The 27431-nt window shown below is 36.4% G+C and overlaps 1 protein-coding gene across 5 annotated transcripts in view; it reads right to left on the bottom strand.

Moving 5' to 3' along the window:
• myo5aa (myosin VAa) overlaps positions 1-27431 on the bottom strand; it is a 102066-nt gene that overhangs the window by 27435 nt on the left and 47200 nt on the right. For all 5 annotated transcript variants that reach the window (XM_056256707.1, XM_056256706.1, XM_056256705.1 and 2 more), the window contains exons 9-23: positions 27169-27275; positions 25916-26181; positions 25740-25821; positions 25493-25633; positions 23247-23372; positions 18133-18216; positions 9461-9619; positions 9199-9296; positions 6796-6882; positions 6590-6698; positions 6152-6363; positions 5154-5310; positions 3257-3496; positions 1329-1577; positions 112-205 (exon numbers count right to left, since the gene is read on the bottom strand). In XM_056256707.1, the coding sequence (XP_056112682.1) occupies positions 112-205; positions 1329-1577; positions 3257-3496; positions 5154-5310; positions 6152-6363; positions 6590-6698; positions 6796-6882; positions 9199-9296; positions 9461-9619; positions 18133-18216; positions 23247-23372; positions 25493-25633; positions 25740-25821; positions 25916-26181; positions 27169-27275 (2211 nt within the window). The remainder of the gene's footprint in view (positions 1-111; positions 206-1328; positions 1578-3256; positions 3497-5153; positions 5311-6151; positions 6364-6589; positions 6699-6795; positions 6883-9198; positions 9297-9460; positions 9620-18132; positions 18217-23246; positions 23373-25492; positions 25634-25739; positions 25822-25915; positions 26182-27168; positions 27276-27431) is intronic.

Genomic DNA, 27431 nt, shown 5'->3' on the forward strand with positions numbered 1-27431 from the left:
TGAAGATTAACATGACTAAATATTCTTCAAAAAATCAACAACAAAAAAAGTTTTTAAAATGTTTACACATACATGATCGAACAACAATGACAGATTAAAGTTTTTGCTTACCTGTCCACTGCTGGCCTTGTTCCTGGATGAGTCGGTTCAGGTCGTTTTTCTCGTTCTTCAGCAGGTGGTTTTGCTCCTTTAGTTCTGAGATCATCTGTCACAAATATTACACAAACACAATCAATCGACTGCATGCCATTTTAGTCTTTAAAAGATTATATGAAAAAAATATATATATTCGCTGTGGTTATCTGCATCATGTCACAGATGCTTGTATTGAACGGAAACATTGATTTAACTGCTGGGAAACATTCATTTACTCAACACACATCCAATATAGTATTATTGTGGCTTTGTGAATCGTTCTATTCCTCTACTGTACCATCCTAAAACTAAAACTACTTCTAACATTTGTGCTGAGCGCTAGTCTCTCTCTCTCTCTCTCTCTCTCTCTCTCTCTCTCTCTCTCACCTGTGTGAATGTACAGGTCTCTTCTCTTTCCAGGTTTAAAGCAGTGTTTCTCTAATCCCTGAATATGGAGATAAACAGGAGTATATCTTTGTCTTTAGAGGGCTCTACAATCTAGGAGGACTATCTAAAAGCAGGGTAATATGGGTAACCTGTGGGTCTAACTTGACTTTGAGGATCTATTGTGGAGAATTTGCTAATCCAACTAGAATTTGCTAATGTAATGCCACACCATCAATGAGGTTTTGTAGGAACAAATCAACACACGTCTGAGAAACAGATCAAACTAAATTATTCATTTATATTCAAGTCATACACTAATAACTTGGACACTAATGCTGCATTCACGCCGTGTCGTAATTACCGTAGTCTCAAGATGACAACATGTGACGTTATATCTGGAGCTGTTCACGTCCTCAGAATTATGCGTTTCTACGGCACCACTATCAACTTTTCATAACTCCACTTTTAGACATATAGCACACTTCCCCTCGGGGGAATCTCCACCGCCATTTTGATGTGCGTTCAACTTCGTCAAGTGGGCGAAGAAAGTATTATTTGGACAGACCCTCGACCCCTCAATTTCGTCAGAGGGAGCGAGTCTACTCATATGTACACCAGGGAGATCCATAGACCACAATGCGAACATTGTTACGGGAATATTGGGAACTGGGAACATTGAAATGAATGACACAAATGAACTGATTGGCAAAGTGAATGACCCTCAGCTTTTTGAAAAGTGCTTTGAACATCGCACTAGGACAGGCACATCACAGCTGCGCACAGCTATACAAGTGAACGTGCAGCACCTGTTCCATCTCGTCCTGGTAGGTTTTCGCCCAATCCTCGATGGCTTTCTTTTCCTTCTGTGTGTTCTTCAGGTCTTTGCGCAGTCGCTCCAGCTCCTCCAGAAGAGTTGTAACTTTGTTGGCGTTGTTTTTGGCATCCTCTTCTGCCCCTCGCAGACGGTGGACTTCCACACGCATGCGCTCAGACTCTGCAGCATGGCTGATCTCTAGACCATTCAAACGCTCGCTGAGAGAACGGTTGTCCTTGTTCTAGAGTGAAACCAAAACAGAACATCAGTTCATTCTATTTAATTACATAAGTACTATTTTGGGGGAATTTTAGTTCTTGAATCAGAGTCATTTTCCTTTAGTGAAGTTATCTTATTTATATTTTTTTTACGTCATAGCATTCTTTTGTTTAGCAGTCTTTTAGCTTTGCAAAATTCTGTTTCTTTCTAAGTTTAAATAAAAATGTTACTCCAATGTCCCAATAAAATTCCTTTTCAACATCGATTCAGACTTTTAAACTCCACTGTACAAAATCTTTAAATTGACATTGAACCTATATTGTACTTTTTTTGTCATATGATGATACATGTTCAATTAAAACCTCTAATTGTCATTAGAATCCGTACATTACATTGACAGCTACATAAACACACACTTAGACAAAAATCCTGCACTGGGAAGTCCAGATTTAAATGATGTGATCATACACAGCTAACACACCATGACTCATTCTAAAAGAACTAAAAGCAGCAAGAATCAAATGAACACTGACATCATGAAGTCAACAAGAAAGCATGCTTGTAACCCAGTTTCCTTCCATAAACTGATGTTTTTTGTTGTTTTTTTACTAAATAATGATATTCACAGGACAAAAAGGTGGGTAGAATTTGATTGGGAAAAATAGTGTCTACATAACAGCTGGTTGGATGGAAGGAAGCTAAAAAAAAAAAGAGTGAAAGTTGATTCATGGGTGGAGCAAGCTATTACATTTTATGAAACATTATGATGACAAACTTTTTTATGGAACAAAGTGCACTGATGCACAAGAAGACCAGGAACGAGCATTACGATTTCATACTGACTTATGAAAATCCTCCAGAGTTTTACACTAAACAGACAAAAGAGTTACTTTCGTTTTGCTACTCAGAAATCATATGAACTGAACTTTTAAAGGTGCAATGTGTAATAATTTTGACTATCTATTAACAGAAATGCAATATGAAATCCATAACTATGTTTTCAGTGGTGTATAAAGAACTTACTTAATAAACCGTAATGTTTTTATTACCTTAGAATGAGACATTTATATCTACCTAACCGCGGGCACCCCCTTCTATGAAGGTCGACATATTGTGACGCCATGTTTCTACCGTAGCCGACAGCAAACAAACAGCGCTACAGAGCGCGTTTCGTCACTACCTTGAAAGAGAAGCAGCAGAAAGCTAGAAGCTAGCCATAAACACCGTGAGTAGTGACTTTTTCCTTGTCAGTGGTGTAAAATATGTAGTTGGACTGTTTCATGTAACTTAGTTCTTCTCCCTCGCTGTGTTATGGCTTTGCTATGTGGGGATAAATGTGCTGGTTACGTTTGTGAGACAATCAGCTGATTACTATTATTATATTATATATTAAGACCCTTGATCCTCACCTGACTATGGCTTTGTAAACTTTATCCATGATGTGTTTTATAATGGACTGTGGTACAGAAACAGTGACAATGTTACACACTCTTGGCTTACTCTGGCTATTCTCTGCTGTCTCAGACGACGATATGTTTGTCCCGTTTTAGCCACCGTAGCTTCTTCGAAAGGGAGGGGTGAGCAGTGGGCTGAGCCCTTAGTGCAACTCGCAACCGAACCGCTAGATGCCGCTAAAAATCACACACTGCACCTTAAAATGAGGCACAATAAGCCACAGCATCTCAGTGTGAAGTGCGGTACCTGTTCGTCTATCCTGCGCTGCAACTGCATGATCTTGTTCTCCATGCCGATGTTGAGTTTCTTGAAGTGTTCGACCGAGCGCGCCTCGATCTTGAGCTTCTTGAGTTCCCACTTGGCTCGCATGCGACGGATGCAGCACTGCAGGTACACGATGGCTCTGAGCGAACGCTTGAACCACTGCCGCGCCAACCAGCCGCGCACCATCTTCTGAATGATGATGGCCTTGTGCTCACGCAGAAGCTAAACAAACACACAACAACACATGATGAACAGGAGAAAACCACACAAATATACAAAAAAGTTAAGAAAGACAGTGATCACTACAGTGACAGCGCAGTGAAATGCTCTCAAATTGCTTTTCTCTCTCACACCTTCTGCCTTTTTAATTTGCAGATATTACACATCCTGCCTCGATAATCCACTGCTGACCAACAGAGCTCTGACCAAAGGAAAATAGAGGAGTGAGAGAGAGTAAGTAATAATACAGCCACAGCTGCTGTGGTCCATCAGTGGGACAGTCCCTACACTGGAACAACCTGCTGTCTGTGAGATCACATGACCAAACACACTGGCTAAGAGACATGAGGTCATCACAACACTGTGCTACTTCATCCTCTTCCAGAGGCTTCAAAAACTTTCACCAGAGACAAGTAAGCCAGCAAAACACTAGGTTGAAGCAAAATAATTCGTCGAAAAGACCTCATGGTGAAACAAAATTGCTACTTTCTTAGTTCAATTATTTATTTATTTTTTTGTTACTGGAAGGTGCTCTTTTCAAATAGTCTAGAGTGGAACCAAACACACAAAATGTAACGGTGTTATACTCTTGGCGGCCAATTACTCATCATTCAAAATAATCTCTCAATATTTCAAAACACATTGTGGTTTATTCTCGTTTTTCTGCTGTTACAGATTACACCTGGGTGCAAAAAGTATCTACATATTTTATTTTATTTTTAATCTTATTATTGATATTTAACTTTAATTTCATATATTAGTTGTTAACTCTGTTTGTTATTATAAGCTGCAAATGCTTTGGAGATAAAAAAATACAGTTTCTTTCATAAAAAGAGAATTTATATCAAATATTTGAAAGTGGAAATTAAAACATTGGGAAAAAATGAATATTGTAAACTAAAATTGAGATTTTACATAAATTACCGTTCACAAATGTTTGGTATTAATTAATATTTTTGCATTTATTAAAGGCTGCATTTATTAAAAATGTATTGCATTTATTTATCATGCATTTACATAAAAAAGGAAAACTACAATATTGCGAAATATTTTTACAATTGAATTCATTCCTATGATGGTCGGATCAGCATCATTACGTCGTCAGAGTCACATGATCCTTTAGAAATTATTCTAATATGCTGATTCACTGCTCAAGAAACATTTCTTATTATTATCAATGTTTAAAATGGTTGAGCTGCTTAATATTTTTGTGGAAACTTTTTTCAGGACTCTATGATGAATAATAAGTTCAAATTAATGCATCCTTGCAGAGTAAAAGCACACTTCTTTCTTTATATAAAAAAGTAGTTTAATTGAAATTAAATTGGCTAATTTATTTATATTACTTCCACCTTTTTTCGTTTAATCCACATCACTTTTAACCCCATTCAGTTCCCTAGGGGTGTAGTTAGCCGCTTTCACAGGTCATGTGTCCAATGCCTGAAATAATTCACTGGTTTCTAATGTGTTAATTATAAACCACCCTGCCAACATCATATGTTACCCTGATGCATGCAAGTATAAAACCAAAGGTGCATGTAAATAAAAGTGCAATATTGACAATAGAAGAGTTAGGAGTGTATCGTTAGCAGTGTGTTTGTGAGGCTTGTATATGTGAGATTGTGTAAAAGGGTATTAGAATGTGTGGTTTCCTCCTCACCGCTTTGTACAGTTGTCTGGCCATGTAGGCCCTGAGGATGCACTGCATGGCCAGAGCAGCAGCCTGCTTGCGTTTGTAACATGTTCTCTGGACATACATGCGCTGGTACTTCTGAATGATGATTGCAGCACGTGTGCGACGCAGGAATTTTGCAAGACTGTGGGTCAGGAAGAACAACGTAGAGGTTAACACATGCAAACCTCCCCACTTAAGTACAAAAAAAAAAAAAAAAAGTTTAGAGTGCAATAGTTGGGTTCCCAGAAGTAAGAATTCCACTCATATTTTAACAATGACTTTTAAACCCTTAAAGACAGATATACTGTGAGCTCCAACGTTGTTAATTAATGGTATATGCTTTTGTTGAATTCATCAGTTCGCATTATTTGAACCTATTTTTTCAAAAATTGGTGTTTAAGACAGGAATTTCTGGTGAAAAACTACATTACCCATGATTCTAAAGAAAATTCCACCAATCAGAGTCTTGGTGAGAAAACTGCACCAAAAGATCTCTGCAGCGAACGCCCACTACCATGATGCACCGTGAATGTCTCTCTACGCTAATTGTAAATGTATGCATATTTTGCAATAAATGTAATATATATATATATATTTAATCAACATCTTTAAATCAATAGTTTTATACTTCATTTTAATTATGATGAATGCGATTCAACTACAATTATGTGATACGATTTGGCGCTTTCCCTCATTAAAGTACACAGTCTTGTGCCTTTGTCTTTAAAAAATAACTGAAATAACTAAAATAACTAAAATAATAATTGAAGATTTGTCTTCAAATCAGAGTTTATAATGTTGTCATTTTCGTTTGGTTCATAGCTGTTAACTCATAGCTTATAATTCCGGAACCATCTCCACAGTCAAAGTGAACGGGCACTGTTGCGTTCTAGAAGCTCCGGGTCATCTTATTTTGTATGATTCTGCTTTTCATAAATTTAGTCTGGCTCCGCCCACTATAAGATGAGTCCCCTCCCCCTCACCAGCGGGCCTGGTGTCCACGGACGTATCTCTGGATGGTTGTGGCAGCATGTTTCATGCGCAGGTACTTCTTGCGCGCCAGCCAGCAGCGGATGGTCTTCTGGATGCGGATGCAGGCAGCACGCAACTTATCTGCACGCAGTTTCTCCAGGTACGCAACCTGCCCCGCCCGGAAAAAAATCTTGGTCTTGCCAAACTGGTACTTATCTGGATCCTATTGAGAGGACAAAAAAAAAATGGGAGAGAGAATTAATAGACTTTTCATTAATGTTAAACTTTATCTTCAACTACATTTTCTGTAGAAAATGTGAGTATTGCCAATTCTGGGTGTTTTTCAGGGCATTGTTGCTATGGTTTTAAGTGTTTTTTTAATCAGGTCAAAAGAGTACCACACAGAGTATAAATATAGTTTTATAAGCTGAAGTGTCCTCTTCTTGTACCTGCACAAGTTTCTCCAGAACGTTCTTACAGGTCATCTTCCTGTCCGTCAAAACATCTTTTTGTATCATCAGGACACGATACCTGCTAAAGAACTCTTGATACGTCCATCTGACAAACAAAAGTAGTCGTGCAAACACAAATATACAGTCAGGAAGTGTTTGACAAAAGGGAGTTCAGTATGGTAATGTATAGATCTTCACTGTACCTAGATGGGAAACCAGCTGCGGAGATGCGTATTGTTTCCAAAACTCCACATGCACGCAGTTGCTGCACTGCCCTCTTGGGGTCAAACCTGGTAATGACAGAAATCAGATATCAGCCTAGAATCACCATCACTTCTGCTAAATCTACTGATATAAACACAGTTCAAAACGATATTTAGAATGATATCTCATGAAGAAATAATATTAGGCCTACACATTGTCTAAACTAGTGAGCTGCCAACCTAAACAGCTTTTTGGGGCATGGTTGGCACACTCCTGATATGTAGTGAAATTATGCTACCTTTTGCAGTTCTTTGAAGCACTGCAGTTAGCACATAAATGACATGCTGCAGCTTTAATATAGGTAACATTTCTTCATATAAGATGCCGGACAAGGCTTAGGGAAATTTTGTAGGTTTGGGAATCTTTATGCATCTCTCGATTCTGAGAAAAACAATCTGATTCTAGGTACAAGAAAATATAAAAAAAAAACCTCTTCAAATTCGTTAAGATATTTCCGGTACTTGCTGTGATTGTGACAAAGGCAGGGTAGGCGATTTATTCTAGAAACATTTTTTGTTATGCTGGTTAAAAGTCTTTTTCACATCCTGATAGCAATCACTAAGTTATGTTGTCTAAATGTATTTAAATTAGGGCTGTCAGTTAAACGCGTTATTAACGGCGTTAACGCAAACCCATTTTAACGGCGTTACATTTTTTTATCGCGCGATTAACGGCCTTTTTGGCCTAGCAAACTTTGTCGTTTTTTTCACATGCCTTTGCAACAGGACGCGGCATGCGCGACCAAAGCGCAAGCGAATCTAGCTAGACCGGAAACAAAACAACAGGCCGCACACACTTGTTTAGGCTTGCGAGCCGGCCAAATAGTAGGTTAACGTAGCGAGAGACGCCGAAATGGATGCCAATAAGATTCTGAATGGAAAGTTTACTTTGGTCTTGTCAATGGGACCATTTGGCAACTTTTTAAAAGTGATCTGCGTGTTTTGTCGTTGTGAACTGAGCTATCATCATCGCAGGACGTTCAGTCAGAAATACCACTTGATGGCCAAGCACACACACAGCTGATGCGAATTATCCGCCCATATATCGTCAATATCAGGACCTCGTCAGTATTTCTTTCACCCTTTTATTGACGCAGTGTTACATTGAGAGATTATTTGCTCCAAGTGAGAATGTTAGTGTGAAATTGAACACTGTAGCCTATATTATGCCAATGTTGTTTTCAATAAAAAACATTTGCACAAAGCAAGCCGATCCACTTTTCCATGTTGATAAGAGCATTAAAATGAGAAAACATAATGGGACTAAAAGAAATCAAGAGACATTTAGAATAGATAAAAATGTGCGATTAATTAAGATTAATCGCGAGTTAACTATGACATTAATGCGCATGCGAGACGAGCGCGCATGCGAGACAGAGACTGTGCTCCAAACCGCGTAGCGCGCGCAGTGAGGGAAAGCGAGCGAGAGATCTTGCGTGTGCAGAAAGCATCCTAATCTAGAACCCATGTAATCTAGAACCCATGTAATCTAGGTGGTACAGGTAAGAGCTCTTTTAAGTTGTTTATGTTCATTATAATTGCAATGTTTTGTGCTTTGAGACATGAGGAAGTTTAATGCCATCTCTCGTGATGCTTTTGTTTTCTCCCTGCTGTGTGCGTTCATGTGTTTTGAAGGAGGCGTGGCTTTGGAGACGCTTTGAAGGGAGTGGGATCGTATGCTTTCAAAGCAAGCTTGCTATTGCTAGCCTCTCCGAAAATTGCCTACCCTACCTTTATTATGTTTGCTGTTGGTTCATTTAACATCATTATTAGGGCCCAAGCCTTGAAAAGGCGAAGGCCCTATTGTTTTCCTTAGGATTATTTTTTTTTTTATTTAACAATGATTTCATTTTGTGATTATGTTCTGTATTAAAACAACTGTTATTGAGGGAAAATTAAAATACATTTTAAGTTTACATTTTGATTTTATGTGTTCATCTGTAGCACTGTAATTTAGATTAAAGTTAGATTATTTTAATGCATTAATAATACATTATTAATTTAAATACTTTTATGTCATCCTGAGGCCCACTTGCAAGTTTGCTGAGGCCCTTTAGTGGGCAATTCTTGATCGACATCTTTTTTCTCAATAATTAATGGTTTTACCAACTTTAAATATCACATTTATTTGTGCATTATTATTAAATTAGTTATAAGAAAGCTAAGCTACATGCCAATGTTAATGACTTCCACCCTTTTTTTTGCACTTAGTTGTAGTGAACACCACTTGAATCTACATATTAAAAAGCTGACAATCTATTCCGAAAGATCAGAGAATCTCAACTTATGATCACAGTATGTGTATACACAGAGAGAGAGAGAGAGAGCTGATGAAAAACTGACGTGAAGGCAAATTTGAAATCGTTGGGTTTGATGCAGCGAACGTAATGCGGCGTAGTCGCATTGAGCGTCTCCATCAGCAGATGCAGAGAGTTACGGAACTACAGAGAGAGAGAGAAAAGTAAACATTCATTCAAATTCTAACATTAACTTGCAGTATTTTTAATCTCATTCACTGTCACTGTTTATTTATACAGTATAACACAAAAATACAATTCATGTACGTAGATATTCAATAAAAGTACAAATACGAGTAGGCTTCTACCTGCAGTCCGACTGTCTTCTTGTGTTCTTTGCTAGATTGGCCAGCTTTGCTCTTGACTGGTTTGACACTGAGGCGAGTGCGTCCTCCAGTGGTAGGAGCAGCACCGGTTGGACTCGTTGCTTTCTCCTCATCATGGAACAGCTCCACCAGCAGGTCAAACTGGGAATTACAGCCAAGACAGACTTAACATCCAAGCCATGTGGGGCAGAGAGTGGTCAGATACTGTACCATCATTAGTCAAACGGACTTTTGGACATGGAAATTAAGCGAAGATCTTATTAAAAAACTGTAATTAGCTCTTACATTTTTTAATTTAAAGTCCCCCGTAGTCAATAATTGTATCCCTTAAAACTCATCTTTGATCACCAAAATGACATTAAAATGTTTTTTCCTTGAAATTTTTTGTGTCGTGCCTTAAAATAGCTTGAATGTAACTCTACACCCTAATTTAGTATATGCGGTTCTATAAATATGCAAATTAGCCCCGCCTCCACTCACTCGCACCAGCTCAGAGATCTACTCGTTGATGATCACATATTGACGTGATTGGTTACAAGCTAGTTTGTGACGTCAGAAACACCAGCGATTTCAAACCGCGTTTTTGAGACTGTGTCTTTGGTTCACTGCGGTTTTAAGGAGAAAATACTCAGCAATGGTGTTGACTTATGAATTTGCACATGGTTTGTCTTAAAGCATATTAAAAACACCACATAGACATATAAACTACATTAAAAACTTGATTTTCACCACAGGGGGACTTTGAATTAATTTGTATATGGACTCAGCTACAGATAAAGTCAGTTGTCACTCCTCTTCTGAGTGCTTAATCCGGTTCTGTCCATGGTTTACTTATTTATGGAAGTGAATCATTCTTTTAAAGGAAGAAGCTCCAAAAAGCTGTAGTTTACAGTGATTTCAGAATATCTAAGAGGAGTTGTTAGGTACAACGAAGAGCAGAGTGCCTAAAACCCATGTTTAGCTGTTTTAAAGATCACTGTAAACCATGGCTTCACGAAACTCATTGCTTTTATAAAATGGTTGATACATTTTCCTGGCAAGGTTTCATAAAATAAATGCACAACAGCAGTGATACTGATGTAATGATATCAACAGGAATATTTTACGACTGTTTCGAATGTGACTCAACCAATCATAATCAAGGATGGGAACTATCCATTTTCTAAAAGAGAATTCACTCCTGAAAACTTTAGGGAGTTACAACTGAATTTCTTAACTGAACTGTGTTAAATGGTTAGCATTGATGTTTTTGTACAGGCTTGAGACACTTGAGCATTCGTCACTTCCAATACTTAGCAGTGTGTCGTAGCCTTTGTCCACTGAACTAAATCTGTACACTCAAAGTATCACTTTTTTTAATCCAGCAAAGCAACATTAACAATTATGCATGTCAAGACAAGCAAACCGTTATACAGTGGGATATTAATGAACAGAAGGGGCCATGTACTCAGATAATGTCCCTAGGGTCTCATTTACATTGATCGCTAAGAGTTTGCGTTCTGAGGGACACTAGTGCTGGTACTAAGCAGCGTGCAGCCTAAGCAAAATAAAAGTTATTGTGGGACCAACAATTTAAACATCAAGTCCCCACACAGCAAACAAACAAACTCCAGCTTTGTGTTCTAATGTTCTGTCTGTTTAAAAAAAAAAAAAAAAAAAGTGTCTATGTATAGAACATATGGATTCCTTTGGCTGTTGCATTTTAAAAAGCGTAGTTCACCCAAAAATGAAAACTCCGTCATTATGTATTATTGTATCTAAACCTGTATGTTTTTTTTTTCTTTCCATTAAATTACCTTGATCGTGGCGGCCTGCCACAATTTCATAATGAGCCCAAAATATTTTTGCACTTTTCATAACATAAAAGATCTCTAATGTAGTGATTTGAGCCATTGCTTTGGCAAAGCATCTGTCAATCAAATGAAAAGGCTGTGGATATACTGTATATATTATCACGATTATTATATTCAAATTGTTTGGCTTCCACTATCACAACTAAAAAAAAAGAGGTTTGAGTCCACTTTAAACACAAAGAGTTTTAGGTCACTGGAAAGCTCTTAATTGAGCTCTCAATGTAGACCAGATTGAAGAGTTGGAGTTTTTCCCTCTTTTCCACCTTGTTTTTTAAATCGCTTATGAATGTCCGTGTGGCCGTGCGCGTTTTACTTTTGCTTTCAAAGTAGAGGCAAATCTGGAGCGACAATTGCTTGAATAGTGTGTTCATTACCATTATTAATGAAAACCACAACAACAAAACAGTACAATGACAAACTTAAAACGAATAGGACGAAAAAAGTGTGCAAATTAGAAGTGTTCCCTCCAGATGCTGCCACCTTCTTCAGACAACGTTTACAGATTGCCTCATTAATGTTTGCAGGTTCCCTATTAGCATTGGGCAGTGGTGGACAGTAACGAAGTAAATGTAATTCGTTACTGTACTTAAGTAGCTTTTTTGCGTATCTGTACTTTACTCAAGTATTTACATTTTGGGAGACTTTTACTTTAACTCCACTACATTTCAAAGTCAAATATCTTACTTTTTACTCAACTACATTTTCAAAATCAGTCGTTCCTTTTTATTTATGAGTGGATAAAAACGTAACTGGTCAAACGAGCCACCAATCACAGTACAGCGCGCGCGCTTTGTTTTGAACTTGGCTTGGCGGATCTCACCGCCGCGCGGTCACGTTATTCGTGTAGCTCTCAATAGTTCCAAACAAATCGCGTTGACAATGATTTTAAGCGGGACAGAGAGCAGCAGCTATTATTGCAGCAATTATCGGTAAGTATTGACGCATAATGTACATTGCTTACGTTGCCACTAAAATGACTTGCATATAATAGCTTTTTTTTCTGGGGAGTAGCCTAGCAGAAACACTGCATTAATACGTTTTTGTGTTTAATTTTGGAGGGAAATTGGCTGCTCCCATAACATAGAATATAGAATATGTATATATATATATATATATATATATATATATATAAATATATATATATGTATGTGTGTGTGTGTGTGTGTGTGTATATGTGTGCGCGCGCGTGTGTGTGTGTATATATATATATATATTTAATGGCGTTGTGCAGGTTTATGTGAATGTATCATAACATTAAGATGTTAATAATTATGACCATAGGCGCTGGAGAAAAATATATACAGTAAATACTGTAAATGTTTTATACCTTATGGGAACAGTCCCCTTCCCTCCAAAATTAAACACACAAAAAATTAATACAATTGAAATATATATATATATATATATATATATATATATATAAATATATATCAGACTAATTAATGTCATTTCATTAATAGATTGGTGTGCCAAGAGTGACATTAGTCTTCACTTAGACTGAGTTAAGCAAGAGTCTTGTGAAAAATTATAATAGGACTTTATAGCCATAAAAAAATCAAAGTACTTGGATACTTAACCCTTCAAACCCTGAGGGGGTTTATGCCCGCCTAGCACTATGTTGATATTTTGGCTTCTGGAATGGTCAATTTTCATAGCAGAGTGAAGAGAGTCATATTTCTGGATTCTATAGACTCTCAGCTACAATGTGGATGCATTTACAATACACTTCTTAAGACACTTGTATGTCTTCTGCTGTGATATATCACCAAGAAATACAAAAACAAAAGTTCAATTTTTTTGTTTTTATTATAGAAAAATATTAAACCATAGATGACTAAGGGATTTTACAACAAATATTGATTCGTCAAAGGCTTTAGAAAAAAAAATAAAAAAAAATGGGTGAAAAAATATAAAGAAACAAATGAACTATTTACATTTTTGTGACTGTAGTCACCATACTTTTTGTTTTGTTTTGAAAAACACAGCAATTATAAGAAAATGTAAAGGGAACACAAATATTAATTTTGAATTGAATATTGTCTCAATTTACCAAACACATCCAAAAACAACCTCTAGATGTCACTGTGCACTGCATTTGCACATCAGTCCATCCTGGGCGCGGGCGCGTTCAGAGTCCTGGGTTGCGCAATGATGCAATCGGCTGTTCTAAAACACACAATGTGGTAAATAAAGATTAGCTATTCATCATCATGCGTGTATTTTTCCATCCAAGTCATAGAACTTCTAACTACAATAATCTAACTATTATTACAGGAGCGTTCATCATTACGCACCGAGTATACAATGTCTTCCAAACACCCTCCTATGTAGACAAATAGTACAGGCCTTAGAATAAGGATTATTTCTGAAAAGCTACAATAAAATTTCCCTAAAAAAACATTACAATAAAATAGACAAGCAAAGTAAACGAAATAGCTTGCAAATGAAGAGGGACTAGCTGCTAGCAGCTAAGTTACATGCGGCCAAAACGCGCACATTACTTGATGGCGCACATTATTTGATTAGCCTACTGCTCCGTTATTTCTGAAAAGCTAAAATAATTTTGCTAAAAAAACTGATACAATATATATTAGAAAAGACATTATCAGCAATATTGCATTCATTACTTACTCCTCAAATGGATCGATTCCGTCCAGAACTTGATCATCTTCATCCGAATCAAATCGATCTGGATCAGATCCGACTCTCATCGCTCTCGGCAAAAATCATTTCAGCAGCTTGCTCGGCAGTGAATCCGTTTGGCCATGTTTTCTTTGAAAAGAATCTAGTACAAATACGTGTATCTCCAAATGTGTTGTGTTCAAAGACCGTTGCGAATCCCACGTGGGATTGATTCCAAACCCCTCCCCTTTTTACGTTCCTGAAAACGTCATTTTTTGTTTTTGGTCTGTGATTGGTTCACACACAGGTCTGTCATTGGTTCACACACAGGTCTGTCATTGGTTCACACACAGATCTGTCATTGGTTCACACACACACACCCACAACAGATCTTTATAACAATAGATAGGATTAAGTACAATTTCTCCGTTTTGCGGTAAAATGCTATAGATTTGCACTCAAATACGGAAGGCTTTTCATTCGCGGAAGTCAACAAAGTCAGGGTCCTTTTACGCAGACGAATGTCAGCTTTTTAATAAAAAAAAAAGTAAGTTAATACCTTGATCCATTCCGAAGTTATTAATAGATTTGTAAGGGGAGTGCATCTTGACGCTCTAGAGCGTCAAATTTGAAGGCAAATACTTTTGTACTTTTACTCAAGTGAATGTTTAAAGGCAGCACTTCTACTTTTACTTGAGTAATATTTTACCTTGAGTATCTTTACTTTTACTCAAGTACATGGTATGTGTACTTCGTCCACCACTGGCATTGGGTTTAAATCCAAAATATTGACAAATAGGTGCTTTTACATTTCGTTTTGAAACCAAATCTTCCGCCATTGTCTTGTCTTTCAGCTCGCCTCTCCCATCACGTGATAAATTCAATCTGACTTCTCCTGCGGATCTGTGCACTGCGACTCTCGTTCGGCAGACGCGTTCAGTTTTTAATTGTAGTATCTGTTCTCTAAATGAACTAAATGATTTTATTACAATAAAGAAAATCAAGCGGTGGGAAAGCTGAACACCGCGTAACACAGACTATCGCAACAAGCCTACTTTAAAATGAACAAACATTTCTTCTGCGGCGACATGCCATCAAAGTCTCACAAAAAAAATTGTGCAAAAAAACACTTTAGAGAATAATGACTAAAATCTGTTTCTCAGATAAAGCTCATATAAAGTTTAAGGATCACATCGACCACTGATATTTTTGAGCTGGTCACTATAAACTGAAAGTGAGTGAATAATGACTAAATCTTAATTTCTGGGTGAACTGTCCTTTTAAGAGCGTCAAAAATGTACTGAAAAGGATAAACAGTCCAGCTGATGTCAAAACATTTCAACTAAACAGATGTTTCATTCTGTCTGGGCAGTTGAGTTTGTTTGGATGGTGTTTGGAGGCTCTAGAGCTGAAGAGGTTTTATTTTTCGACAGAATCAATGCAGTATTGAGATTGTGCCCTGCACAGCAGAAAGCAGCAGACTGAACATGCTGATACACACACACACACACACACGCGTGCACGCATCTCTCATACGCACACACATCCAAACTATCCAATCTTAATTTTTGTATCTACTAGACAGCAGTGATATTAGAGAGATAGAGAGCTAAAGAGACAGCATGTATGCTAAATTTTACCTTCTGCAGGGGTACAGGTAGTCATGTTCACAAACAACACATAGACAACATGACACGATGAGAAAATAAGAAACAGAATTACTAAATGCAGAAAATACAGATACATCGGACAGATGTATATAATGTACTAGCTTGAACAGTAAAGCAGCTCAGACACCAGCTCTGAATAATATTATGTTGGCTTGACAACGAAATATCAAATATCATTCTAAATTTCTCCTTTCGTGATCCACGTACAAAGAATCAAACAGGTTTGGACTCACTTCAGATAATATACATCTATTAGTGCTGTCAATTGATTTAAAAATCTAACTAATTAATAATAAAAAAATCTGTAATCACAATTAATCACACCTAACATTAAAATCTGTAATGTATGGTTATATTGTAATACAGATTTTCACATTGAATATCCAAACTATTGTAGAAACAACATAAAGACGGTATATTTTAAACATTTGTTTAATGGCATCTTTATATGAATGAAGGCTAGTAACACTGATACCGATACTGCAACGGATGTCTCTATTACTGTAAATAGATTTTTTTTTGTCAGTTTCTATAGGGATAAAATGTAACTATATTCAGATTTAAAAATATAACAACTTTAGGTGAACTTAAAAAAATCTTCACATAAATTAAATTAGCTGTGCATTAAATATAGTGTGTTGTATATAGAGTAGTAATACATAGTAGTGATGATTCGGTCTCTGTCAATATCAGCTCTCTATGTTTGAATGAGAGCTGTGAGTTCATTTTCCCCCACTAAGTTTATTTTGTGCATTAGTTAAGGACAATTGTGTACTTTAATCACTGAATCTATTTTTGACAGCCCTAATATCTCTTTGTGAAAAAAATAAGCATCAAGCCCTAGAACCAATGTCAAATTTCGTCTTGACAAACAAATCCATTCAAATGATGAATGGCACAATGAATGGAGAATGATTGAAAATATTCAGAAGTTTTTAGGACTTTTAGCTGATGTCTGGCTTTATTTCTAATTTATAAGAAAATATATATGTGTACCTAGATGAAGTAAGCAAACACACACATGATATTATGAACAGATGATCAATGATATGAATGTGAAGCAAAATGAATATGGCAAAAACAGATGACCTGTGTAACATGTGAAGTGAAGGATTTGGATTATCCGCTAACAGACTGATCTGGAAAAGCACCAGAGAGCCCGAGCCTATTACTGATATGAATTGTTAATTTTAAATAATACTTGACTTAAAGAATAATTCTGTCAATCAAATTCAGTTGAGCATTAATATTTTTCCCAGGCAGTTTGGATTAGTACGGCATGTGTTTGCTCTTACCGCACACATTTACTGCCTCACGCTGAGGAGAAAAAGTGTTAGACAGCATTCAGAAACCCCCAGATACAGATGAAAATGATATGATTTTACAGAATCAAAGGGCACTTAAAAGTTCACTTAGTCAGTATAATAACTACCGAGACTTGTCCATGATTTTTCAAAATGTTATACATTTCCATGACTTTTCTAAGCCTGAAAACATAATTCCTTATTTCTTTGACTGTGGGAAGCCCTACAATATTTTAGCAGTTAGGTCAGGTCGATAAAAGCACAGAAGCTTTTGTGGCTAGTTCACTAAAAAACATAGCACAATAAGAATACCCTGGTATTATTTGATATATTATTGATAAATGCCGTCCCAGCTAACAGGGAACGTTCTCAAAACTTTGGTTCATTAATTTAAAAAGAGGATTGCCAGAACGTTAGCCAAAGTTCTTCCAGTAACGTTAATAGAATGTTTGTTCAAAGTTATCTGGTCTTTAATAATGTTGGCTTGACAACGAAATATCATTCTAAATGTCGTACCACGGCCTGTGTCTCGATTACCAAGTATGTTGGAATACCTTCCTGAAAAATCCATAGAACACACCCCAGGCCATGAAGGCACAACTGACGGGTGAGGGTTGACTTCATAACACGAGCAGGTATGCAGTAGCGTTCTGTCTGAACCGGTGTCATTAAAGAGCAGTCAGAGCTGCTGAGTCATGCACAGGCTCTTTTAGAGCTTAGAAACAGCTGTTCTTTAGATACTGTGACTCAAGATACCGTAACATGGTGAACTAAGACGGAACAAGGATATGTAAGGATCCAAACCGCTAGAAATATGAACATATACTCCCTCAGCTGTGTACATACAGTATGTTGGAACTGTGCCAACGGACTGCACTAATGCTCCTTTACCAGCAGATGGCACCGTGCCATTGACCTTCTCACACTTTAAGCTTCATTTAAGGTCGAAAATCTTGGATGAAAAGAGCCTGGCAACAGCTAACACTGGCTTTAAGGGTGGTTTTGTCTCACTATACAGGCATTCAATTAACTAAAACCTCCCAGTTTCTGGTTAATGAACGGGTACATTACAGGGACAATTTAACACTTCCTGGCCATTTTCACCTAAACATTACACCCCTTATTTATAAGCAAATAGAAGGCCTTCTGATGTAGTCATTTAAAAAGCACTCTTTCAGAGATACAGAGAACAGGTTTTCACTCACCTTACTGGCCTTCAGAACATGTATCTGCTCCTCATTTACTGTATCTTTATTCTTCTCCAGAAAACCATCACACTGATACTCCACCTGACAGATACAGAGAGACAGGGGAGGTTATCATAGGAAAGAAAATCCATGAATGAGTCTCTGAACAGTTTCTGTTTTTTTTTCTTTCTTCACAAATGTATAATTACAAATTGAAAATGTTCGACTTTTTGATGTCTTTAGATTGAAAGATTTTTGTAACGCTGTATAATAAGGTTTCACAGCGTTATTTTATTATACCTGTGATGCTATTAAATTATTTATTATATATATATATATATATTGAATGTTTTTATTTTTATATATGTATTTACTGTTTTTATTCACAAAATGTTTTGACCAACATTTTGGTCATTTTTAGTAATTTTTTAAAAATGTCTATACAGTTTTTATCAATTTTTATTTTAGCTAGGGGTGGGCAAAAAAATCGATTTTTCGATTAATTAAATGTGGTCGATTCAAAATCGATTCTCAACGGCCACGAATCGATTTACGAATCGATTTTTTCCATATTCAGGGCTCGCGGTGCTGCGTCTTCTTCTCTGCACAAGGCAAGCGTCAAGCGCTGCAGGCGTCAATACACACTCGTGTTTAGGAGTCGGGACATGATTCACTTGCACAATCGGGCCAGCATTGCATCGTAACTAACGTTTATCATTTTCACGTCTTTTTTTAAGTTTTACCAGTTTAAACATTCAAGCAATTTTAAACTATCCTGTGCTCGCGCACTTGCGCATGTTTTTCATTGCGTGCACATAAAGCCTAAATCCGCCTCACAAACAGCTCGCCAGTAACAAAAGTTCTTTTTCGTGGATTATATCGCTTTAACAGTTAAAAACACGCAAAATGATGTCAAAACTCTGGTCTTGGTGAGTAACCTCGTAAAGACAGTCGGTTATGTCTTAAATAAGCATAAAACGCGTGTGACAGACAGTATAATGAAACAGTAATGGATCCGTGCACTAGTCGTTAAAGTGAACGCAGCCATATGTGTATGTCATTAATTTTGTCGTCAAAACAACATAATATAGCATTAATTGTAAGGAATCAGAATTAATAGCCTAGCAGCTATGTATTTAATTCAGTCAGCAGGACTAAAAGACTATCCAGTGTTATTTTACATTGGATTACTTTATTCAGTTTCTGTAGTATTTCTGACCTACCCAAAAACTTTTCTTTTTATGTCTCTTTATTTGTGTCTGTAGGCCTATTCAATTGTATTTATTTGTGCTACTTTTTTCAATTTAATTCAAAGATTGAAATCAAGCTTCCATGTGTTGCATAAACTCTTAACAAAAAAATTACCCCATTGTAATTTTTGTCATTTTCAAAAAATTACATGTAATAAAAAATCATGTAAGAGATCAATGTAATAAAAAATTGTCTAAAAAATGATAACTGATATTTAGACTGAGATTTGTATTACATCTATATTCATTATAGTCGAATCGAGAATCGAAAATCGAAATCGAATCGACCTGTGAGCTTGTGAATCGAAATCGAATCAAATTTGAACATCTGAATTGATACCCAGCCCTAATTTTAGCAGACAAAAAGTTTCTAACCATCTAATTAATGAACCCTTTTCACAGATTGTGATTGTGTTCTAATGGTCAGTTTTTTGTTTCCATTTTTAAAAAAATATATATATTTCAGTATAATTTGTATTATATTACCTTTGCATCCAATTACAAAAAAATTGTGTTTCTAATACAGCAGCTGTGGGAGTGACCGTCAAATTGACTGCCGTTATAAATCTCTCTCTATTTTTTTCCTCTTTTTGAAAGTTGTGCAAACACTGTTGTGGCGTTTTTCTTTTGCTATTTGAGCAAATGGCAACATAAAAAATATATATTTAATGTAGTTTCTCATTCACCGCTATAGAAGTTTACTCTACTATGACGACTTCCGCTTCTGAGAAACCCGGAAATGTGAAAAGGGTCAATTCCTGATAGACAACATCATGTCCCGCCCTACATTTTCTCATTCGTGAAGCCATTTCACTTAGTTCTATATCACAATATGGAAGAAAAGACCATATTAATTTCTATTTCATGCCAACTGTAATAAATACTATAAATAAATAACTTCATGCTACCTGATTAAGCAATCTTAACCAATCGATTCCAAAAATATACTTGTAATTAGATTATATTATGTTTTAAAATACTAATAATCGGACTAGTTACGTTTCTTTTGATTACATGATTACGTCATTTTCACAAAATAGCAGTAAATATTTCACAATTTATTGATTCTCACTAATCCTCCTTTATCTTTTAAATTGTTTTGTGGAATTACACAAAACAGAAGCTACACATCATAACAAATAAAAGATTTAATTTTTTTTGTGTTTTACTTACAGTACAACCCCCCGGCAGTTCCTTCACAACCCCCAGTTTAGAAAACCCTGACATAAGGTAATGTTTAATGCACTACAACACACACAGTTTTTTTCCTTTGTATTTTTATATCACTACAGTACAAGATTGTCAGATTAAAATCTACGTGATAAAGACTAAGGTTTAAAGTAAGGTCAAACGTAATTTAAAAGTAATCAAAAAGTAGTCAGATTACATAAAATACAATATATTAGATTACGCTACTAACTACAGTTTTCATTATGTAATTTGTATTCAGTAACGGACTACAATATGTAAGCAATCTACCCAGCACTGATTATAACTAAGAGGTCCATTAAACCCGGGTTTATACTGCAGGATTTATAATAGTACTTTACGACTGTTGCTTGTCAGACTGTACGAACATCATCCTCGCTGTAAGCCATGTCACACTGTATGATCTCACCTGTCATTAATGTCAGACTGTACGGCAGTCAACACGCTTTAAAAAATGGACGCATGCAAGAAGACTCGTCCGGAGTTGTACATCAACAATCTGTGACACGTTAAGTGACGTGAGCTGCGTTTACAAGAGGGATATAAATGGTGGCTAGCAAACAAAGACAATCTCCAGTGTTAATTTTGCTCATGGCTTCTTTTTGAATGAAAACTGGGGGGGGGGGGGGGGAGACGATGTGTGTGGAGCAAGTGGTGGTTTATTGTTGTCCCAATAATTGCATAATCAGGTTTGGCGCTCCGATTGGTTTTTGATTTGACAGTTGTCGTAGAAGTCACACTACAGGACTGTGCGTCCAATCTTCTGGTAAAATGTGATCGCAACAGTCATTAATCTGCAGTCGGTGAACAAGTCAAACTAATGATCAAAGACTTCAGATTTTGGCCTAGGATCTGAGGACTCTTTTAGGATTCACACAATTTGTCTCAGACGGCCAAATCGTGGCCAAAATCGTACAGTGTGAAGCCGTTTTAAGTCTACGAAAGCTACAAAAGAGTAACTTCACAGAACACTTTTTTAAAAACTGGATATACATTACATGTTATATTACGTATTCTATTAAATGTATATAATTTAGAGAGTCATTTATATTAGTAATGCTGATTAGAGAATTAAGTGGAGCCTGATTTAACCTTGAGGATGTTTGCGAAAGCTACTGCTCAAACCCTAATTTGACTGTGTGTATTGAATGTCTATCACACACTCTAAATGTGGCTTATGATATCCACCCTCCTTTCTCCATGAGAGTTTCCTCACAGATATCATACACCATTTCTAAAAATGGATCCACAGCCTCATAAGCTCACGTGAAGACGTATGAGCACCCTTACGTAAAGCACACAGGAGACTTGACTCAGTTATTTTGGCATTAGCATGTTTCCAAGCTAACAGAATGCTACTCTATTAAAGGTGCTCTAAGCGATGTCACGCGTTTTTTAGGCCAAAACATTTTTTGTCACATACAGCAAACATCTCCTCACTAACCGCTGGCTGCCTGTCCCCTGAACACACTGTAAAGAAACGCGATCTCTGTAGACAGACCAGGCTCCACAAACAGCAACAAAAACAAACTGAGCTAACCCGCTCCACGAAACATGACAAACATTTCCAGCCAATCACCGACAAGAAGGACTTGGGGGCGGGGTTTGGGGGGTTAGTGCGCGGATGAGGAGGAGGGAGGGTCTAGCTAGCCTCCGTTTTGTTTGACAATACTTTAAACGTCAACAAGAAGTGACGTCACCCGACATCGCTTAGAGAACCTTTAAGATTTATTTAGAACTATCTATTCATATGTATTAGTGTCTATTGTTTAGAACTTCCTTTATATCAGAAGTGTACTTACAATGTCTTAAAATGACAGACCTGTTTCACATACAATTCATCTGTGGCCTGTTTGACAAGAGTTATTACAAACAAAGTCATCATGAAATCAAAATTGACCATTCTTATTTGTATGGAATCTTGAATTGCATTATGCAAATATTGCATTGTTATAAATTATTTATCCGTGCACCTCATTATTTTTTATGTCCCCTTATAAATTTTAATCAAAATAACTTCCCTCTTGCAGCATCATCTCTTCTCTGATAAGGTGTTTACTGGGACGAGGGCGGGACAACCTGTCACTCACATGACAGCCAATGATCCAATCAATTCCCGATGGACAAAATCAAGTCCCGCTCTTATTTTTTCTTGTTGGAGAAGCCGTTTCACTCCGATATACATCAGAATGGGGAAAAGACTATCGAAACGTCTGTTTCATGTTGACTTTAAACGTGAAATCTATTTTATTTGAGGTGGATTGTATGCACATCCAAAATGGTAATTATTAACTAAATGCTAACTAAAATGTTTGTCAGCCTGTTATTATGTGTGAATCCTGACAAAACATGATAATTTGCTTCATTATTGTATATTGCTACATACAAGATTGTGTCATCTTTTCATTCAAAAAGGCTCAACACCAGACAGAGCTCAGTCACGTCTCGGACGTTTCTGGAACGCAGTGGCACGCGGCTTATGCCAGCAGTGAATGCTTTTAATATGGTGAAATGAGCATGCACTGTTCAGATGCAGTATGTGTGAGGCAGCTCAGTAAGTGTTTTTGGAACAGAAATACAATGTATCTGTGGTCAGACACTGTATTTATGTATAAAATGAAACAGTTTATCAGAAATGCTGAACCAGCCTGAGTGTGAAGTGTGCGTGCGCACCTTGTCTGCAAAGTGCTGAATAATGAAAGCTTTATTGGACATCCGTGGCTTTTCAAAAAGTGAACACGTCTTCAAATGAGTGTTATACAGTTTCTGAGCCCAGGAGTCATCTGAACCCTTCGGCATCTAAGAGAAAGAGAGAAAAAAAGAGGCTGTACAGTATATGAAGTAAGAACTGTAGTCTCAAACAGGATTCCAATCACACAACACAGTTTTGTTGTTTGTTTTGTTTTTACAGTGATGGACACTACCGTTTAAAGGTTTAGGGTTAGTATAAAAAAAAAGACAAGAAAGGCAATCTGGCTTCCACAAAAACCATTAAACAGCACGACTGTTTTGAATATTGATAATAATAAGAAATGTTTCTTGAGCACCAAATCAGCAGATTTCTGTGACACTGAAGACTGGAGTAAAGGTTGCTGAATATTCAGGTTTGCCATCCCAGGAATAAATTACATTTGAACAGATATTTTAAATTGTAATAATATTTCACAATATTACTGTTTAATTAACCCCCTGGGGTCGGCGGCCAGCTCGCTTTTTTTCTTATCAGTGCAAAAGAGACTCAAAACACTCTGTTGATTTTGATCTTACATATAAGTGTTATACATCATTCGATCCTGTTAAGTGTCTATTATTTTTTTGTGTATACTCACAATAAAAACAAAGTGTTGTGCTTTTTGCCAAATAAAGAAAAATAAACATGATGCCATCTCTCTCAATGTGAAGTCCATTCTGAAACGTGTCCGAAAATGAACTGTAACTCAGTGAATACTCAGTCACGCAGGCATACAGGCATGAAGCCTGAATTCTCTTCTTTTAAATGAAGTAATTTATATAAAAAACAAACATTCTCAGTTTATGTAATCTGTATGAAAATAGAGAAATGTCAGTTGTTCTCATTTCAGCTCATTATAGCTCATTAAGTGCTAATGTGACCACGCCCACGGAGAGCGCACGCTATTCAAACGCAAATAAACTGACGTGTCAACGCCCACATCAGCTGGATAAAACACATCAAGTTTAATCAGACTCATGCACTTTACGACACTGAGGAATAATACTGTGCCGGTTAGTTTCACTTCGAGGAGAAACGGATCCAGCTGAGGTGGAATAGTAAGTTCTTTATTCTTAAGTGATTTGCTATAATCGCGAAATGCAGACGAAATATGAATGTTTAAACAATATTTCGTTGATTAGTTTTGGATAGATTATAACGTTTTGACTGTAAAAAAGACTACGGTCACATCAAATAAGCTTTTGTTCGCCAATTTCTGCTCATATGTTAAATATATAGTATGGGATATTTTGTCAAAAATAAAGTATATTGAATTATCAACTAAGATGTTTTTATAGTGTTTGTTCCAATATTCAAACGAATGAATCCTTAACTTTGAAATACGTATGATAAAATGTATACTTTTTACAAAGAAAGATTGCACTTGAAATAGTTAGAAATTTGTAATTGTTGTTGATTTACATGTGAAAACTTTTTAATAAAATAGCAAAAAATATATTTACAAGGTAAATATATGTGTAAGCAACATCTTAATAGATCAATATAAGCCTTGTCATCAAATTATTTATTATTGTTTTTTATTAGTGACACATTTCACACATCCAAAACTTTCTGAAAATACAGTATGAGAATTAACTGCATAGTTACTAGAAATGTTTACCTTGGTTTGCTGGTATTACATGGTTACGGCAGAAATATTAGGTTTAACCTTGCAAAGGCAGAGTTAATAAGTGATTTTATGACACTAGTCTCATATATTCCAACTTTCAAAACTGAGTGTGTTTTAATGTATATTGCGTTGCCCCATAAACCTCATAGTACAGTAAGTGACTTAGTGTAACTACAATTTTTGCTCTCTTCAAGTCAAAAATGTTTTCTGTGGTCAACAGATGCTGTTGATGAAGCTTAATTTGTATTGAATCCCAAAAAATCATAAATGTGTCACAAATACGCATCTATTAAAATCGTGTAACATTCTACATTAAAAACACGTAGTTAAACAACAATTTTGTTAAATTGAATTATTAATTTTTTGAATTTGCAAATATTTGTTTTGAAGATTGGCACATATTTACGTATCATCTTGGATTTGCGTATGGATATTTTGAAACTTTTTTCAGATATTTTAATTCACAAAGCCAAAAGTTTTTTTTTTTAATACAGCCAATCACAGTAAAACATGAAGTACATCAACATCTTAATTTACAATAAGACTGTGAAACTGTACCTTGCACTCTTCGTCCAGCAGGTCCAGGACGCCCATCTTGGCCTCAATGAGGTTGATACACGGCTGATTATCATAGAAATCAATGAGAGTCCAGGGGATCTGCTCTTTCATGTACTCCTCCTGCTCCAACTTAAACACATGCTGCACACGAGAAGACAGGAGGACAACAGGAGATACATCACAATAAATTAACAGAATAATCATCAAACATGAACTGGTGTCATGTGAAGTGTGTCAGAGGTCTCACCATGTTGAACTGTTGCTGTAGTTTCTCATTGGCATAATTAATACAGAACTGTTCAAAACTGTTGATTTCAAAAGTCTCAAACCTGGAAGAATAAAACAAAACGTCACAATTGACTTCTGTAAACTGAACCAGTGTGGTCTGTTCTCAAATGTGTGTGTGGCTGTATGAACACACACCCGTAAATGTCCAGGACTCCGATGAACGAGTGCTGCTTGACCGTAGAATGTAGCGATTTGTTCACATGGTCCACGATCCAGTTGAAGAGTTTGGCGTAGATATGTTTAGCGAGGGCATCGCGGGCATTTATGGCCTGTAGTTTGGGGACGGGCTTTATGTACGTCTCAGTTGCCGTCTTCAGCTTCTTATGACACAGCCAATGAGACATGTCTTGATACGTCACGCCCATCAATTCACAAAACACACTCAGGTGACCATTATTTGGCTGGACGGAAAACAAGAGAGAAAATTACATCATTACTTCACAATGAAACAAATTTAGGTCACACTTTATATGACGTGTCTTTAACCACTATGTACTTAAAAAAAATAGATATATTTTTTTACAATGTACTTATTATGTTCATATTGTATTGCAAAACACTTTTGCTGCTATTGAGGTGGGATACGGGTAAGGTTAGGAACAGGTTAGATGGTATGGTTGGGTTTAAAGGTGGTTTAAGGGGTAAGGAAAGGATCAACAGTGTAATTACATTTTATAAATATATATATTCATGTTTGAGAACATATATATAAATATAAACATAAATATATATTTCATGTTTGTGTTTTACACAACAAGTGCATTGCATCGAATGATTAAAGACACATTATATAAAGTGGGACCCAAATTAGTACAGTAAGAACTCTGGGGTATTTGGTTAAAAATGACCCTGTATGTGTAAAAACACCATAAATTGTAAAATCTTAAATGGATTCAATCATTTAACCATATCTCTATGATATTGTTGCAAAAAACGTAAACTGTATTATCGCACAGCTCTACAGTATACATACATATACAGTAGCTGTATGTGTGTATATATATATATATATATATATATATATATATATATAGTATATACATACACTGACATATAAAAGGATATACAGTATACTATATATAAAATTTCAACTGCCTGATTTTTTTTTATTTTGTTGCAAAATGTAACTATATTATCTTCCAGCTCTAATATGCTAAATGGGACTATAATGCATGAAGATGTTAAGATCTTATAAACATTAACAGCATGATTTTCTGTAAAGCTGCTTTGAAACAATGTGCATTGTGAAAAGCGCTAAACAAAGTTTCTGACATAAAATGCATTCCACAGTGTTATTTGGTTTCTATTTTCGCCATATATAGATAGTCCTGCCCACAGTGAAATCACATTGGTCCAAAATGCCACTTAAAAGTCAACATGAAACTCACTGGAATGATACTGCTGTCCGAGTCTCTGTCTTTCACTTCCACGTTCCCCAGGTGCAAAATCGAAGCCAGAATCCGAAACAATCCCATCTGATAGGACTCATTTACACCTGAAGAGAGACATCAACAAATGAACAATAGGAAAACAAAAACATTTCATGTCTAGATTGAATCCAACAGTGCTTGGAGTTAATGTTGCTAAGCTAATACAACGCTATAATAAGAATTTGAAAAATTAATAATTGGCTAGTCAATTTAAAAAAGAA

The sequence above is a fragment of the Rhinichthys klamathensis genome, unplaced genomic scaffold (genome assembly GCF_029890125.1).
Source record: "Rhinichthys klamathensis goyatoka isolate OS25496 unplaced genomic scaffold, OSU_Roscu_1.1 h1tg000131l_1, whole genome shotgun sequence".
Classification (NCBI taxonomy): Eukaryota; Metazoa; Chordata; class Actinopteri; order Cypriniformes; family Leuciscidae; genus Rhinichthys; species Rhinichthys klamathensis.